This window comes from Typopeltis vanoorti, chromosome 2, assembly GCF_054136105.1.
Source record: "Typopeltis vanoorti isolate ZY-2024b chromosome 2, IOZ_Tvanoo_1.0, whole genome shotgun sequence".
NCBI classification, from domain to species: Eukaryota; Metazoa; Arthropoda; class Arachnida; order Uropygi; family Thelyphonidae; genus Typopeltis; species Typopeltis vanoorti.
Window position 1 is genome coordinate 146,386,198 of NC_143550.1, and position 19,684 is coordinate 146,405,881.

The following is a 19,684-nucleotide window of genomic DNA, read 5'->3' on the forward strand; positions in this document are numbered from 1 at the left end:
GTATTAGTCATGCAGCCCTTCCATCTATGAATCCTTCTCACATTATATAATTTTGTTTTATTATAATAATAATCTATTCATTTTCCTACCTTTCAAGATAATTCAGATTTTCCTGAAGAACTACAACATTGCCACCATTACTAATAACTCTTCCCACTTTCCCATCATCTACAAATAACTGAATAATTCCTGTAATCCAGTGACAGTATTATTGAAATAAGAAGGTTCAACAGTAAAGGTTCTAATGCTAAGCCCTGTTCTGAACTAATCTGATATCTAAACTTATATGTTGCAACTTAAATATCAAATTAGCATGTGACACCTTGTCGAATACCTTTGCAATTCATGAAAACTTAGTTAGTTATTTATGTGTGACATTATTTTGATATCATGTAGTCACTCCTGTATCTCATTGTGTTTTTGGGGGTGAAGCCTGCTAGAAGTTTTATGGTTGCAGATGCCCTTACTAACTCTGTGTGGAAAGGGCATCTGCATGCTAGGTGGGGGGAATGGATCATAAACATTCATGCCCCTAGCAAGATTCGAACCCAGCCTCTTGGCTAGAGAACTAACCAGGCTGACCCTCATCAACTGGTTTTGTTATTTTTATTATAAATTCCAACCAGATTACTGAAACAAAAGCACCTGTTAACAATTTTTAGCACAAACACTTAACAAATCCATGTTTATCTTCATAGGTAATGTCACTGTCATCTGCCTAATTTTGTATATGATCTCTTACTAATTTGTCCAAAATCATAACAACCATAAAAAGAAATATTAACTGGTCTATAATTTGATATTTCCATTCTACCACCATAATTTCAAGTTGTGAAACTTTCATTAAACAGTTAGGTCAGTGACACTGTCAGTTCTCAAGACCATTCCCTTAAAGCAAATGGTAAAAATTCCCATTCAGTTTCTCAGTGCCTCACTGACATCTTGAACATAGTATTTGAAATACATCCTCTTCATGCATGTCTAAACCATCAATCTTTATTGTGTCTAAATCACCAATCTTCAGAATTCATTGTGTTGCTCTTTGCAGAATTTTAGCAATATCTCCTCTAAATTTTAGATCCTTATCCACCATTATCCCAAGATCTCTTATTTCTTCCACCTCCAACAATACCCACCAAGAATGAATTCGACATTCCATCTTTGTTTTTCATATAAGGTATTAAAATTCACAAAATTGAACTGGTATCTTCACTATTGTGCTTAACACGTTCGCTGCCAACTATGAGTATACTCGTAGTTGGTAAACCAGCTACACAAGCCAGCTACGAGTATACTTGTATGACGCTTACCGCCGGCAACGAGATTACCGTACTGACCTTGAAGAAGTGAAAATGCTTGGCTTTTGGAGCTAGTATCAAAACTGTGTATTCTCATAGATAGCATATGCTCTGCACAAGCCAACTACGAGTATACTCGTATGACGCTGACCACCGGCAACGAGAGTACGGTACTGACCTTGAAGAAGTGAAATTGCTCGGCGTACGGGAGCAGACTATGCCGAAGTAGCGTGGCAGCGAATGTGCTAACTATTCACAAGATCCTCCATAAAGATACCAGTAAGAACAAAAAAAGATTTCAGGAATGCTATTGCCATTCCTTATGTGAGAGGCATTTCTGAAAAATTAGACAGAACACTACACAAATACAACATTAAAACCACCTTTAAAACCCCAAACAAGTTAAGACACCTACTTAGTTCTTCTAAAGATCCTCTTCCACACCTAGCCCACTCAGGGGTATACAAAATACAATGCACACGTAACATACCATACATAGGGGAAACAGGGCGAACTATCCCAATCAGACAAGACGAACACAAACGACACATTAAATACCTCCATTTTGGGAAAACCGGCCTTTCTGACCATGCACTCCAAACATACCACAGAATTGATTGGAAAAATACCAAGTCCCTACACCGCACCAAAACCTGGTTTGAGAGAAAATTTAAAGAGTCATGTGAAATACTCAAATGCAACCCAAATTTCAACAAAAATGATGGCCTAACCATTTCAAGAATGTGGATGACCCATCTACAACCTATATAACAACCTAAACTAGCCATAGAAAAATCCCACGACCAGAAGATAACCTGGTGAAGTGTTTGTAACATTCAACAGCAACTGAAAGAAATCATATTATAACAATCAGAACTGTACAAATCCAAAAGAATATTAATACATGAGGACTCTAGCAGTTTATTATAGTTGTATTTGTATTTTTTTATTTAATTTTATTTATTTATTTATTTTATTTATTATTATTATTTTTATTATTTATTTATTTATTTATTTATTTATTATCACTAGAGGTCAGGCTAGGAAAAAGGATTAATTAACTACGTAGATTTAGTTTACCGGTTTACAGGGCTAGAGCATGTTGCTTGGTTCCTTATACACTAGTATCCTTCCAATGATGACCTCGATACAGGGGTCGAAACGTCGTTTTATTTTATTAGTAATCAATAAAATAATCTGTTCAACACATGTGTTTTTGTGTCCCTAAATTTATAAATATGAATGCTGATCACCATGTAACCTTAAAAGAAAGAATCAGTCTATTCAAGTTTTCTTGTAAGGCCAGAACATCTACTTTACTCCTCATAATTCTTCAGAACTTTGCATCATCTACAAACAACTGAATATCCCCATTCAAATCTTCCCCAGTATCATTAACATACAGGTTAAGCAGTAATGGCCCTAAAACAGATTCCTGAGACAAACCACTAGCATTAGCACTAGTGACTTTCCCCTTCTGTGATATTGCTTCCCAATACACAACTTTCTGATACCTATCAAATAGTCAATATCCAATCCACTCTACTAGTTTAATATCAAACTTCATCTGTACTAGTTTGACTATCAACTTATCATGTGGTAATCTATCAAACGCCTTTGCAAAATCTAAGTAGACTAAGTAGACATTACTTCTACTAGATAGTTCTTAAATAGCACTCAAGCAACATTGATCTCCTTTCCACCCAACTCCTCATTCATGCTACAGCTGCAAGCTGATTCCTGAGCATGTCATAATCACCAGCTTTGTAGTTCCACAAATATCTTTCCCTCACAGAAGTCTTCACATGACTAGCAACCAGCTAGCTAATCATTTCATGGTCACTCTCACCAACTGGAGGAAGATTTGATACCTCATTTATAATGACATTCTCTGATGAGATGATCAAATCCAAGACTCTCGATCCTTGTACACCCTCTGTTGTATACTGTCTGAGATAGTTGTCCCTCACAAACTCAAGAAATTCATTTCTTGAGTTTCTTTTTCATTATTTTCTTTACTTCTGTTACTGTCTCTTGTTGCCAATCTATATTACCATAATTAAAATCGCCCATAATGATCACCCTTGTCCTATTTTTTGGCTAATTTGTGTAAATATTTCATGGTCACTACCCTCCACATTACCAGGTCTATAGCAACATCCAATGAAGTATTTCATTCTATTCACCTCTATCTCACCATACTGCCTCAAAACCACTGTCACTATTTCCTACTTTCATCTTTACCTTGTGTGGACATAACTCTTTTTCTGTCATTAATAACACTCCATCCTCCTTTTTACCATATCTATCTTCGCGAAAAATATCATACCCATCCATATTGGATATCAGGAGGTTGTTGAGAAGGATAAAAGATAATAGTGTGATAGGAAAGACAGTCAGTGTGTTGCGCAGGTATGACAGGGACGAGATGAGGTGGAGAACAAAAATTATGAATGATATATTAGCAGAAATGTGTAAAGAGAAAGGAGTGCAGTTTGTTAATGTGTGGAATGACTTTGAAGGTTGAATTGAACTGTATAAGAGTGATGAACTGCATTTGAATGGATTTGGTTTGCCACTGCTGCAGGAAGGGAGAGTAATGAGTGTAGAAAATGAATCTGAGCAAGTAAAAAGTGATGTGAAAGTGCAGGAGGGCAATTGATTTGGAGCATCAATCTTTCTCATGCTGTGAGAAAGGTTGATGCTCCAAGAGAATGCAAATGAATGTTTAGACAAGAAAAGGAATGGGATGGCCTGGAAGATGGTGAAAACAGTTGGATTTGAAGAAGATTCTTCTGGGATCAGTAAGGAAAAGAAATGGCATGAAGAAGATATGGAGAATTTCACATCTATTAATAAGTGGTATCAGTGAAACTTGTTATAAATCCATGAATGAGCTGTTATGTTTGTATACGAATGCTAGTAGTATCAGAAACAAGGGAAATGAAATGGTTGAATTGATTGAGTTCATTCACCTAAAAATTTTTGAAATAAGTGAGAACACAGTTGGATGAGGTTAGTGGTGGGAATTGACCTAAATTAAATGTGAATATTAACCAACCAATTTGTGTACTACTGTAGAAATAAGCAAATCCTTGCATATGATCAGCTAGCCATAACCAAAGAGATAAGGCAGTTGGTAGCTTTTTTTGGTCTTAAAAGTGTCACACTGAAACTTTCAAGACTAATAACAGCTTGCATGTGATTCAAATTCAACTGACACATATTTTAGGTTTGGATCATTTGTAGCATGATCAAATTTCAAATTGCCTTTGTGCTACCATACATTTTGATAGTAATTGATAACTGATATGAATAATAAGTGATGCCTGCTGTATTATTATTATTATTATTATTATTATTATTATTATTATTATTATTATTATTATTACACTCTCCATGGAGTCAGCAGACTCATTGTGGGAAGTTCATTCAACTGACAGCATGTCTATCATACTGAATCTTAAAATTCTTAACATTGTTTACATTAACAACCTATTCCTGTAATGTGTTCCATTCACTCACAATTCTTCATGTAAAAAATCTACTCCTCACATCCATCTTCTCCACACTCTTACATCCTAGGGATGACCTCTGGTTCTTCCCCTCTCACCTTCTACTCTTTTTTATACCTTCTGGATTAATCCGATAAAATCCCCTCACTAACTTAAATGTCTCTATCATATTTCCTCATTTCCTCCTATCTACCAAATTCTGCATTCCACATTCCTCATACCTAACATTCCTGAGTCCTGATATTGTATTAGTCACTCTTCTCTGGACCCTCTCCAAAGTTCCCACATCACATTGAAAATATCATCACATTCTGTTATTACATTCTGTTGTTTTGTAACAAAATCAGAAATAACTCTACTTATGAATTGAAAATCACATATCTATCTAAATCTTATCTGATCTGAATTTTAATATTTATATATTAATTGAGAATAGTATGATAATTTATTACTGCTGTTTTTTTTTTTTTTTTGCAGAGTGGAGAAGTGTGGAAGCATAATCTGTGTACAGAATGCATTTGCAAGGATGGGGAAACTCACTGCTCTGTTGAACAGTGTACACTTAGAGCTGAAAGTTGTCCACCTTATCACAAACTTAAACCTCAACCAGGAAAGTGTTGCCCTTCATGTGTGGAAGGTTGGTGAAATATTAGATTTCCAATCTTTAATTTCATAATATTATCATAATTGCATTTCAAGCTTTATGATAAAAACCACATGAAAAAAAAAAGTTATAATGATATTGCTCTCTCCCAACTCCTCTGAGCCCTTCACAATTATTTTGCCTAGCACTTGCATTTTCAGGGTATCTCTTTCAAACCTCCATTTCAGTTCATCACTCTGAAATAAACTAAGTTAATGCAATTTGTCATATAACAATAGAGGAGCCCCAAGAACCTGTGTAACAATTACTAGTTTAGTACCCTACCATATGTGATCCACTGAATTCAAACATCTGTGATTGAGGCAATCAGATGTTGTTTGAAGTATTGAAAGGTCAAGTACATTGGTATTGTGCTAGTCATTGATGTATTTCCATAAAAAACATGGGAAAAGTTGTCCATTGAACTCATTTCAAAGATCCAGGAAAGTTTCCATGAATGATTGCATCATCTACCAATATCCATCTTGTTGGTAGATGATGCACAGGAAATCTGATACCTAGGAGAGTACACAAACTAAACTATTTCAGCCAGATAAAAAATGTCACAATATTGTGAACTCTGTAAAATAAAGAAACCAATTCTGTCCTTCATTCAGGCACACCAGATGTTTACTTTAGGGTTCCCCCCACCTCAGATATGAGACTCATATAAGGAAGCAGAAATTCACTTATCTAATGCACCACATCACTGACAGTCATATCACTAAGGCTTTTCATGATTTCACTTTCTGAGAAATCTGCGATTTGCATGTTAGTAATTAGAGTGAGATAGACCATTTAGAGAAATTGATTGTTGAAAGTGTAAGAAGGAAAGTATCAATGGAAGAAGAGTTACAGATGAATGATTGTAGTGGAAGGTTGAAAAGTACTGTAGTGGTGTATGAGGACTCTATGGTGAAAATAGAACAGGTGTTGAAGAATGTTTGGGAAGAGTAGTGATAAGAAAAGTGACTGTGAAAGAGAGAGGGTGGAAGCACAAAATAATCGATTGTGCTAGTAGAAACAAATGATTTTTAAGGAAGTATGAGGTAGTATGGGATTTAAGAGTGTGGTTAGAGACAGAGAAACAGAAGAGTGTGAGAGGGAGCTGACAGAAGGAAGCTGAGGAGAAGAGCAGTGATTATGAATGGCATGGTAACTAGGATGTGTAGGAAAAGAGTCCCTGAGTATGAGGATATATAGGATAAATTTAAAGATAGAAGAAATCTATTATCTGAAGATGGTGTGAGGTGTGAAGTTGAGTAAATGGCTGTTGAGAGGAGAAGAGTGTGTGTCCAGGCAAGAAAATGAGAAATGGGTGATGTAATTCTGAGTGTAAGTTACCAGGGTCAGCATAAGATAAATGATGAGAAAATAAAAGATAAGGATACAGGAATGGCCTCAATATTTAATTTATATATCAATCATATAATAAAAGAATATATTGTTGGAAGTAGAGGAAATAAGAGATCTGGGAGTGATAATGGATAAGGATCTAAAATTTAGGGGACACATCGCCAAAATTGTGAAGACAACACAAAGACTTCTGGGAATGATGAGGAGGACACTGACGTGTAGAAGTAGGGAGATTCTTGTTCCATTGTATAAGGCTTTGATTAGGCCACACATAGACTATTGTGCCCAGATTTGGTCACCTGGTTTTCAGAAGGATGAAGAGATGTTGGAAAGGGTCCAAAGGCGACTGACTAAGGTAGTTTCTGACCTCTGGAATGTCGAGTATGAGGAAAGATTGAAAAGATGTAATTTGCAGAGTCTAGTGGAGAGAAGGAAGAGGGGAGATATGATAGAGACCTACAAGTTGGTAAGGGGTTGTTATAGGATCAATGGTGGAGAAGTTCTACAGAGAATAGTGGGAGATCAGGGGAGAACCAGAGGTCATGCCTGGAAACTGTATAAAGAGGGTGTGAGTAGGGGAGTGAGAGGCAGGTTTTTTTCGTGCAGAGTTGTGAATGATTGGAATGCCTTGCCTGAGAGTGTGGTGTCTGCAAGGAGTTTGAATGTGTTTAAGACCCGGTATGATGAGATGTGTGTGAGATAAAAGGACCTCCTAGATGAGTCTTTGACTCCATGAGGTCTTGTTTAATAATAATAATAATAATAATAATATAATTAAAGGTTTGAGAGGGAATATTCGATTGTTTGATGATGATGCTGAATTAGGAAGAACAATATCCGAAAGCTGTGATTATAAGAGGATTTGAATTGGTTGGTATTTTAAGCTGCAGAATGGGGATGGGACCTCAACATTGCTAAGTGTGAAGTCATGTACTTTGGCCTCAGAAGATGGAACAAAATTTATAATATTGAAGGAACTTTGCTCCATAAGGTGAATGAAATGAAAGATCTGGCATCTTATCAGATAGAGAGCTGAAGTTCATGAGCCATGTTGCAAAAATTTTAAAGGTTACCCAAAGACCTTTCATAAATACAAAGAACTTTGATAAATATGGACAAGAATGTGATGATACTTCCACTGTATAAGGCATTAGGCATTAATCAGTCCACATTTGGATTTCTGTGAACAGATCTGGTCTCCCCCCCCCCCCCCAGTTAGTAGGATGATAACGAAACATTAGAGAGTGCAGAGGTGAATAACTAAGACTGCCTTGAGTGTGAGGACAGATTAAGGAAATGTTGTCTACAGAGCTTGGTATTATAGAAAGAGGAGGAGAGGTGATATGATTGAGACAATAGTGGAAGAGAGGTTCCTATCAGATAGATACAGGAGCATTATTGAACAGGGTAATAGGTGATGGAAGAATTAGAAATCGTTCCTGGAAATGTGCAAAGGTTATGTGAATAAGAAAGTGAAAAGTTGATTTTTTTTTTTTTGCATGGTGAGTGGTGAATGGGTGAAATGCATTGCTGAAGTTGGTGGTGAATGCTCTAGTGCTGAATATCTTTAAGGTAAGGTACAATAGTTATTATGGCCCTGTGAGTGTTTGGCACATTCATCCAATACTTGATTGATGGTTGGATTTAGTGCAGATGCACTGGAATACACACTACAAATATCTTCACCTTTTTCTTCAGAAACACTGATATATACCTCCAGATACATTTAGGTATATGTTTCCATCATTAAAAACTTGTCGTATCAGGGATTTCATGCTTTAGAGGGATCTATATGGGGAAGATGCTGAACATTTATGTCCAGCATATATTTCACATGGAAACTTTGTTGAACAATCATTTTATTATTATTATTTGACACCTCCAGGGAGTCCAAGACTCATTGAGGGAGGGCACCTGCCCTACAACTCTCTGTCTCCACCACTCAACCTCATCTACCCGCCATCCACCAACCGCAACGTCTACACCAACGGCATCTACTCTCCACCACCACTAGTATTTTCTCAGACAATCACAACATCCATGCCCCTGGTGGGATTCGAGCCCACAGCCCTTTGGCTGGAGAGCAGATACACTAACAACTTGGCCAACCAGGCCAGCATTAGTATAAAGCATAAATTTTATTAAGTTTTTATTCTCTACTAGTTTCAAGTGCATTATAATACACTTCTTTAGGAGAATTAAATAAAAAAACAAAACTGATATTACACTGACTGAGTTAAGCAAGTAAATTAATGGTATGGGTGCTTGGGGGAAGGGGAGGGGGATGACATCAGGTAACACTGAGTCCAATGGGGTCGAGAGGGGACAATGATAGGTATAGAAGCAGTGACATTTTTATATTTTATACTAATGCCAGGAGTATTCGAAAAAAAAGGAGATGAATTGGTGACACTGATAGCATCAGCTTGGCCAAAGATTATTGGGATCTCTGAGACATGGTTGATGGAGGATGATATAATAACAGGAATTGAAGTAGTAGGGTACAGCATTTTTCGGCAGGATAGGAAAGAAAAATGTGGTGGTGGAGTACTGCTTATGATAAGTGATGACTTATGTCCTCTAAGAGTGGAGGCTTTGGAAAGCAGTGACACTAATGGTTTTGAAAGCATATGGTGTGAGGTAGAAGTGGCCAAGACAGGATATTTAGTGGGGTGTTGCTAGAAACCAAGGAACACAGAGGGTGGGGAGCAGGAGATGTTTAGGCAGTTGAGCTTGGCAAGTGCAAGAAGAATGATTGTTATGGGAGATTTTAACTACAGCAGTATAAATTGGGGAGAGGAAGATGCATGTAGTAATAAGGAAATGGAATTTCTAGAATTCTTGAGGGACAAATGTCTTAGACAACATGTAATAGAGGGAACAATAGGTTCAAGAGTTTTGGATTTGGTCATAGCATCAGAAGAGCTGATAATAAGTGAGATGACATCTCTACCACCAGCTGGAGAGAGTGACCATGTGGTTTTGACTTGGAAGATGAATAGACATTATTATTATTATTATTATTATTATTATTATTACCCAAGACCTCATGGAGTCAAAGACTCATCTAGGAGGTCCTTTTATCACACACACATCTCATCATACCATGTCTTAAACACACTCAAACTCCTTGCAGACACCACAATTTCAGGCAAGGCATTCCAGTCATTCACAACTCTGCACGAAAAAAACCTGCCTCTCACTCCCCTACTCACACCCTCTTTATACAGTTTCCAGGGATGACCTCTGGTTCTCCCCTGATCTCCCACTATTCTCTGTAGAACTTCTCCACCATTGATGTTATAACAACCCCTTACCAACTTGTAGGTCTCTATCATATCTCCCCCTCTTCCTTCTCTCCACCAGACTCTGCAAATTACATCTTCTCAATCTTTCCTCATTCTCAACATTCCAGAGGTCAGAATGCAGATGTATCAAAAAAAAGGGAACGTATGTGGAATTATAAGGCAGGTGATTATAATAGTCTTATAATCACTCTCTAAACCCTGAACCTGCCCTATCCCTCTAGTATTAAAACCTTCTTCTCCAGTATTTCATCCTGGAGACGAAGGTTTTAATACTAGAGGGATAGGGCAGGTTCAGGGTTTAGAGGTGCAAGAGGAGAGTGTGTGTTCCAAATACTGAGTACTCTGGATACCAGTAAAGCTATGGGACTGGATGCTATTTCACCACGGGCTTTTAGAGAATGTGCTAAAGAATTGACAGCTCCGTTGACTTGGCTCTTCAATAAAAGTCTGGTTGCGGGAAAGGTACCCAAGGAATGGAAGGAAGGTAAGATAGTGCTGCTGCTGCTGCTGCACAAGGGTGGTAGCAGACTGGAAGCGTCTAATTATAGGCCACTTTGTGTGTCATCAGTAGTTGTTAAGGTCTTGAAGAAATTAGTGAGGGACTATGTACATTGTTGGGCAGATAAGGGTAATGTTATCTGTGAAAATCAACATGGATTTGTTAATGGGTGCTCCTGCTTTAGTAATATGATTGCCTTTAAAATAAAGTGACAAGAGCTGTTGATGAGGGAAAGGCATATACTTCCATTTTTTTTTTTTTTTGATTTTGCAAAGGCATTTGACAGGGTGCCACATGATCACCTGATATTTAATTTGCAGCACATGGGTTTAAACGTCAGGTTAGTCAAATGTATTCGGTATTGGCTGTCTGATAGGTATCAGAGGGTTGTGTATGGTGGGGCAATATCACAGAAGCAGAAGATTACAAGTGGGATTCCACAGGGACCTGTATTGTTCAACCTTTATATCAATGATATTGTCAATGGATTGGAAGGGGATGTTCAGTTGTTTGCAGATGATGTGAAGCTGGGAAGGGTTATCAGTAATAGTGCAGATGTGGCAGCCCTGCAAGAGGATTTGAATAAACTAGACAGATGGGCAAATGAATGGGGGTTGTCAGTTTAATGTAGCAAAATGTAAGGTCTTGAGGTTTGGAAAACATCGATGGGATGCTGCATACTCTATGGGAGGAGTTATACTGGAGGAAACAGGGGAGACAAGAGATCTGGGGTTGATGATTGATAGAAACCTGAAGTTTAGGGGAGATATTGCAAAAGTGGTGAAGGTAACAGAGAGGATTGCTGCAATTATGAGAAGGACACTAACCTGTAGAGGTAAAAGAGTTATCCTTCCATTGTATAAGACCCTGATCAGACCACACATAGACTATTGTTCTCAAATTTGGTCCCCAGGATTTGAAGGGGATAAATTAACTGTGGAAAGGGTACAGAGGCAGATAACGAAGATGGTTTAAGGCTGTGCAATGTCAGTTACGATGATCAACTGAGGGAATGTGGACTGCAGATTTGGTGGATAGAAGAAGGTGAGGTGATATGAGTGAGACTTTTAAACTGTTGAGAGGCAGTTACAGGGTAGACGTTGGGGAGTTCTTTCACTTGGTGGAACTTGGTGGCAGGAGGGAGTGATGAAAAGATGGCCATCGCTGGAAGTTACTAAAGGAAGCTGTGAGCAATAGGCGAGGAGTGGTTTCTTTGTGTGGAGGGTGGTTGAACTATGGAATTCATTGTCTGAGAGAGTGGTAAGAGCAAGAACAGTCAATGAGTTCAAGGAGTGATATGATAAACTTTGTGTTTTCTAAGAACAACCTCCCACTATGAGTCTTTTGACTCCATGGAGGCCTGGATAATAATAATACAGAATACTTGAATAGAACTGGATAATAATAATAATAATAATAATAATAATAATAATAATAATAATAATAATAATAATAATAATAATAATAATAATGCAGAATACTTGAATAATAATAATGTTGTGTGTGTGTGTGTGTGTGTGTGTGTGTGTGTGTGTGTGTGTGTGTGTGTGTGTGTGTGTGTGTGTGTGTGTGTGTGTGTGTGTGTGTGTGTGTGTGTGTGTGTGTGTGTGTGTGTGCAATTAGTAAATAATATTCTCTAGCAGTTGCAATATCCAAATGTTGCAACTGCTAGAGAATTTATTTTTTTCAGTGGGTAGGTTTTGGAGTTGATTTCAGATATCGTTTAGTGGGGAGAAAGCTACTTTTATTCTTTGTGGATGCAGTGTCTTTTTAAATATTGTGATGGATCATGTGTTACGGAACGACACCACTCTTCTATATTCTTATTTTTTTCATCCGTTTGTTTGTTTAGGGCAATGTTTCCCAAACTTTCAATATTCGAGTACCCCTTTTCACATCTGCATACCCCCCCCCCACAAGTAAAGGCAATTTGAGAGAAGTTATAATAATATTTCATTCAAACATGAATAATTATATAGCTATTTTTTTTTTTAATATTTGCATTGTAATAAATTATAAATATGTGAAACGTTTTCATGTGTTAAATACTGTTTTAATTATAGGAATCCAAGATACATACAGTAGAAACAAAAATGATAAAATTTTAGTTTCAATAATAAAAAAAGTTTAATTAAACGATCAAAATTTCATTACGATGTTAGTTGGGTGAAATCTAGTACTATATTTGTTATTTTAGCCATAGATGGGCCCATGTCACAATGACAACTTGAGACACAAACACAATTAAACATGTATAGATGTGCTAGAGTGGTTGAACAACTGCTGAGGACCAATTATGATTTAAGATATGATTAATAGCCGGCCTGGTTGGCCGAGTGGTTAGTGTATCTGCTCTCCAGCCAAAAGGCTGAGGGTTTGAATCCCGCCGTGGGCATGGATGTTTGTGATTGTCTGTGAAAGTACTAGTGGTGGTAGTCAGTGGAAGATGGCTTTGGTGTTAGATGATGAAGGTTGGTGGAGTCGTGAGATGAAGAGTTGTAGAGTAGATGCCCTCCCTCGATGAGGCTTTGGACTCCCTGGAGGTGTGATGTAATAATAATAATAATTCAGTTTTGTAGTTTGAACTATTTTAATGCAAACAATTCAAACCATGTGGTTGAAACACAGTTGTGCCATCAACTAGGCACAGACTTGACAGAAGTCAGTCGATGTATGCCAACAAAACATTTTGTTTAAAACTTGCATTAGATTTTTTAGTTAATGAAAAATTAATTATAGAAGAAATCTGCTTATCTGCAACAGTACGGTGACAAGAATATAAAAGTGAAAAAAATTAATCTATATTTTAAAACATAAGGTGCCTTGTTCCACCTTGGATGGTCATTTTTTATTAATGTCTCTGATATATGAGTAAGTTCATCACAGAGTTCGTTTTCTTCTGAGATGATGCTCTTGTCTCTATTTTTGAGCATATGTATTATGCTGAGCTTCTGGAAAATATGGTAAGTTGACTTGAAATGAAGGTAGCGTCCAGAATGTGTTGGTTTGCGGTAGACTGTTAGTTTGATATGTCCATCTGCCAGTTTTCTTGATTAGGGTATCCAAAAATGGTAGTTGATTATCTTTTTCCAGTTCCAAAGTGAATTGTATTTTTTGATGGAAAGAATTAATTTTAGTTAAAAAGTCCAAAAGAGCTGTTTTTGTGTCCCTCCAAATTATGAAGACGTAAAAATAATCATAATTAAAATTCTGAATATTTTTACTTATTGTTTATGTTAGTCTGTTTATTAGTTTTAGCTTCATAACACGCATTGTCGGCCCTTGCGATGTGCCCGTTATTGCAATTGTTTTGTCAAAAATGATATGTAAAGAAGTTAAAAAATTGCTGTACTTACTATATTTGATATTTGTATTACTTACAAGAATTTTATTGTAATTTAAAATTAAGTTTTGTGTTTATTATGAAGACATTCTCTCTTGTCGCTAACAGACAACGTGTCAGCCATTATTTTACCTAACTTCTTGCTTACCAGTTTCATGGAGTGCGTATGCTCGATTGACAGCTGACAAGTTCGGTATCGAAGCAACGGGAGAGTAAACAAGGATAGCGTTTTTGACGTACTTACTATATTTGATATTTGTATTACTTACAAGAATTTTATTGTAATTTAAAATTAAGTTTTGTGTTTATTATGAAGACATTCTCTCTTGTCGCTAACAGACAACGTGTCAGCCATTATTTTACCTAACTTCTTGCTTACCAGTTTCATGGAGTGCGTATGCTCAATTGACAGCTGACAAGTTCGGTATCGAAGCAACGGGAGAGTAAACAAGGATAGCGTTAGGAAGGAATTTAGAACACAGGCCGGCAGATATTTAGGTTCGGAGGAACTTAAGTTTTTTTTATGTGACAGTCAGAGGAAAGTTAATAGTATATTCGAAAAAGGAATCGTGGAACTATTAAGTTTTAATATGGAATAAGCATGTGGATAAATAAAAGAAAATATTGTTATATGCGTTTTAAAAGGAATATTGGAGGAAACGTTAATTGAAAGATTTATAGTAGGTTCCGAAAAGGAAATCGTAGAACTGTAAGTTTTTTTTTAATTGAAAGAGTTAAGACTGTCAATAAGCATTTAGTGAATAAAAGAAGAATTTGCTATTTACGTTCTAAAGGAATCTTCGAGAAAACTCTGATTAGGAAGTTTCATCTGTATTAAGGACGCAGGATCTGACTATTATTTCTTCTGAAGAAAAGAGACAGAATTAAATTCGGAAGAATTAAAGTGTGCTACATAAGTGATGAGAAAGGATCCTGTAAAAATGAAGAATAAATAAAGTCATATGTCTTTGGAGAAGGGCCTTGACAGAGAGAGAAACTGGCTATGAACATTTTGTTATTTTGAAAACAAAGTATTTAGTCTTAAGTGTAAGTTTATTTTAAAAAGGCCTTGGATCCAATTAATTTGTAGTTAGTTATGGAATATTGTTTGAAGTGTATATATATTGTTTTTGTTTTATTAAATGTGTTTATTTTGTATTTGGTCTTGAGTCAGTGATTATTTGGATTCTGAAAGAAAGAGTTAAGATCGTTGCACCAATTGGAGTGAACCTTTGTGCATATAATAATATATAGGTACAATCGGAAATAAAAAAATAATTGTTAGAAACAGAGATCATCTCTATGGTAGGATCAATATTATGATAATATTATGAGAATATTTGCTATATAAAAATCCACCAATTATTAACAATGGCACAACCGACAGGATTGGTTATGACTTAACTATTTTAGAATCCAGAAAGTAAACTTTGACTCAAGTAAAATGGCTACAGAAGATAGCAATATTAGTAGTGAAGTTTCTTCAGTTAAAGATGAGGAATTTTTTAGGTTAATTAATCCAACTTTAGTAATACCTTCTTTCTCAGGAGATAGTAGTGAAAGCATAGAAACATTTTTTGGATATGCTGAATCCAAAAAACGTTTCTATGCTTAGAAATTTGGGAAATTTGGGAAAAATTAGAGATTTGGGAAAATGGTCAGATTTTCATTTGTTGATTTTACTTCATAATAAATTGTTGGGCAAAGCCAAAACATTCTTAAACACATCTCCTTTACTAAGAGACACTGACAGTTAGGCAACATTTAAAGGTTTGCGAATATCAGAATTTTCAAGTGTAAGAGAATTAGGGCCTAACATTTGGAAAATTCAACAGTGCATTCAAGGTAGTAAGGAGTCTTTTCAGAATATTATCACAGACTTTGGAGCATTGCTCATAAATTTAATGTTTCATCTGAAGAGAAATCCTCTTTAGAATGGTTGCTGTTTAATCAATTTAGGCATGGCCTTAAAGATAATTTGAAAGAAACAGCATACAAGAAAAAGGTTAAAAATCTTGAACAGTGTTTTGAAATTGTTAAGGAAAAGGAAAAAAGACTTGAGATATATTTCATTCCTCAAACAATAAACAGGTGAACTTTTTTCAGTATAATGAAACACCTAGCATTGTGGCTACAGAGAAAGTGAGAGAAGGAAAGTTTCAAAAATTAAAGGGTGCTAAGAAAAATAAACAATATAAGGAAATTTCTGTAAATCTAACAGAAAATGTTCCAGAATCTGATTCTAAGGTACAATTACATGATTTGGAAAAATTGGAGGAACTGAAAACATTTCTTAGTGAAGAAATAGAAAGACAACAGAGACCAATAGTTCAAGGACAGGAACTTCCGTTTAAGATGATATCGGATTTAACAATATCCAAGAATCTTACAGACAATCAATCTTTCTCTTGTAAATCTAATGGTATTGACAGGAATAAAACATCTCAAAGAAGATATGTTGCAAAATGCTTTAGATGTAATAAACCTGGTCATTTTGCTAAAGACTGTTATGTTAGGGAAAAATCTTGTTTTCAACATAAAAAATCAGAGAATAAAGAAAAATGTGGAAATAATTATTATTCCAATATTATACTGGCAAGGACAGAAATGTCAAACTACTCATCAAATATGGGTAAAGCTAAAGACAGCTCCAACCTTGAAAGAGAGTTTGATGTACCATTAGCTCTTTATGCTAATGGAGGTAATCCTTTGACAGTTTTAGGTTTGGATTTATTGAAGATGTGCCTTATGAAATCTTACTTGACACAGGTGCACATATTTCACTCATTTCTTATAATTTGTTTAACGAAATTAAATCTCTAATTCCAAATGACATTTCAGTTTTAAGCTATCCAATTAAATTAAAGAGAATATTTGAATCAGAAATTTCAGCTGATAAGCAAATAAATGTTGTTATTTCAATTCCTTGTTTTCCATCGAAAGTTTGTTATCCATTAATAGTTCTTCCATAATCCTCAAATCCAAATGTACAAGTAATATTGGGAATTGATTTTCTGCAACATCATGGTTTTGCATGTAATTTTGTTCATAATACAGTGGCCTTGTGTGGATTAGAATGCTGTTTGGACAGGAAATCAAGTGACAATGGAAAATTAGAGGATACTAATAACTTCTACTGGGATGTTGGTAAATAAAGATACCAAGCCCAAGCTAGAGAGAGAATGTCTGTCTTTAAGATTGAGATGTTTTTCAATAAAGTGCTTGGAATTCTTAATGTATGTGTCCGATTATCTGATATGTCCTTTTAGGAGGCAAGAGGTGTTTGGACAATAAATATGTGAGAACATTTCGTCCGTCAACGATCGGCATAGTGGAACTCCACTTTTGTGGACTTTTGGGGCATCATACAATCGTGGCGTCAATGGGTGTAGTGACTTCAGATTCTGTTGTAGGTCTGTGGACCAACTAGTCATGCTCCGTAATAAGTTATTAGTGTCCTTGTGGTTTTTCCATGTTGGGGTCTGACTCTAATATGGATAAGTTGATGAATCTGATAGTAATTTTGCAATCTTGGCTATGTAGTCCTTAGTGTTTAAAATGACTGTTTAAAATACCTTTGTCTGCTTTTAAGATTGTTATTTGTTTATCCTTTTTCAAGTTTGAGAGAGCTCTTTTTTCTTGGGGTGTTATGTTTAGGTTAGGTGGCCTTGAAGTTGAAAGGATAACAGCACGTTTTTAATCTCAAACGTTTCAGGAAAGGATGAGAGTGCTTTCTCTATGTTACTGATGATGTCAACCTTAGGAATATGATCTGGGGCTATGGCAAAATTGAATCCCTTCTTCAGTATTTCACTTTCTGGTTGTGTCAGTATATGGTCCGAAAGGTTAAAAATTACTTTTCATCAGGGCAGTTCAGTCCAGGGTTGTAATACTTTTCATATAGTGTGTTGAATTTTTTGATTTGAGTTTTTTTACTGATTAAAAAAGTCTTGTTGAAAATGTTGTAAATCATCTTATCTAGAAGTGTCCATAAGTTGCTCTCTATGTTATTTGGAATAACTTCAAAAAGTCGGAAGCACAAAAGGTCTATTCTGTTAAGTTCAAATCTGACGTGTTGTATTCTTTCACGTTTTAAGATCGCCAAAAGACATTAATGCTTTTTTCAAACATGCTGGAGTTTCCAACATCCCATATGCTTGTGGTCTAAACTATATAGGACAGATGTCGAGAAGCTTCGAAATCAAAAAAAAAGAACATACATATAGGAGATGTCAATAACAATAGAACAGACAATTCAGGTCTAGCCCATCATTTCATGATTACAAACCATACCATTGATTGGAATAACAGCTCTATGCCTTATCTAGAAGAAGATTTCCATTGTAGAAATTTCAAGGAAGCTGTAGTAGTCCTCCATTCTGGAGAAAATCTTAACAGAAACCAGGAAATGATAATAGCTGACATATGGAAAACCTTAATAAGATCGCTCAGTCTGCCAGATTTTAATTTCGCTCAAAACTACAGCGCAAGCTCTCACAACAATAAATAACACAACATGCTCCATGTATGTAAGTTCTGTTTTAATTTTTAATTTATACGATAATATTATTTCATTTTCTCTTTACTAGCCACTTTGAGTTTTCTCTCACTGTTATAAGCCCTGAAGAAGCCAAACAATCCCATTGGCGAAACTTGTTGGCATTAGATGTTTATAAATAAATGGTCAATTAAAGAGCGAATCTATTCGACTGCAAAAACAGAGGGTGAAAGAGATCATAATAGTGGCAGGAATGAATGATTTGAAAGAGGACAAAATGGAAATGATAGAGGATGTGAGGGAGTTGTTTGAGGTAGCAAAAGAGAAGAGTGAGAGAGTTAGGATGGTAAGTATCTTACCGCGGTATGACAGCGAAGTGTTTAGAAGGAGGGCCATAATTGCCAATGACTTTATGCGTGGGTTATGCATGGAGAGTGGTGTGGAATTTGTGGATGTGTGGAATGAGTTCGATGGGCGAAAGGACTTATATAAGATGGATGGGTTACATTTGAATGGAGTTGGTGTACGGAGACTTGAAAGAGTGTTGATGATGATGTGGAAGTGGATGTACAGACTCAGGGAAACTAGATTTATTAAGAGGGGGGGGGGAGTAGATATGCAGACTTTAGGGGGGGCAGTTAAGTGTATGAATGAGTATATTATGCCCTGGCGAGTACGACAGACAACAAATCAGAATGGGATAATTAGTATAAGGAATCAAAGTAGGGATGGGACAAATGGGCTTCTGCGATTCATGTACACTAATGCCAGGAGTATTAGGAACAAGAAGGAAGAGTTTTTGGCCATGGTTGGCACTTCCAGGCCAAAGGTTGTCGGTATTAGTGAAACATGGCTGACAGAAGATGATAAAGCTAGTGGGATTGAATGCGATGGGTATAGCGTGTTCAGGAGTGACAGGGTGAATAAAAAGGGGGGAGGAGTGTTATTGATGATAGCTGATGAGCTTCAGCCAAGGAGTATAGAAGTTGTACTGCAGGATGGGGAAAAAAGCACATTTGAGGCTGTTTGGTGTGAGATACAATCTAGCAGAACAAAATATACAATTGGGTGCTGCTATAGACCGGGTGATGGAGTGGATGGTGGGAATAGTATGCATAAGCAAATAGAAGAAATGAATGGAAGGAGGGTAATTATTATGGGTGATTTCAATTATGGTAACATTGACTGGAAAGAGGAGGGCACATGGGAGGAAGGAATTGGATT

The 19,684-nt window shown here is 36.3% G+C and overlaps 1 protein-coding gene across 4 annotated transcripts in view; it reads left to right on the plus strand.

Annotated features, from left to right (window-relative positions):
- The window catches only part of LOC150109505 (BMP-binding endothelial regulator protein-like), a 356,022-nt gene that overhangs the window by 177,588 nt on the left and 158,750 nt on the right, over positions 1-19,684 (plus strand). For all 4 annotated transcript variants that reach the window (XM_090408745.1, XM_090408720.1, XM_090408731.1 and 1 more), the window contains exon 10: positions 5,291-5,450. In XM_090408745.1, the coding sequence (XP_090264871.1) occupies positions 5,291-5,450 (160 nt within the window). The remainder of the gene's footprint in view (positions 1-5,290; positions 5,451-19,684) is intronic.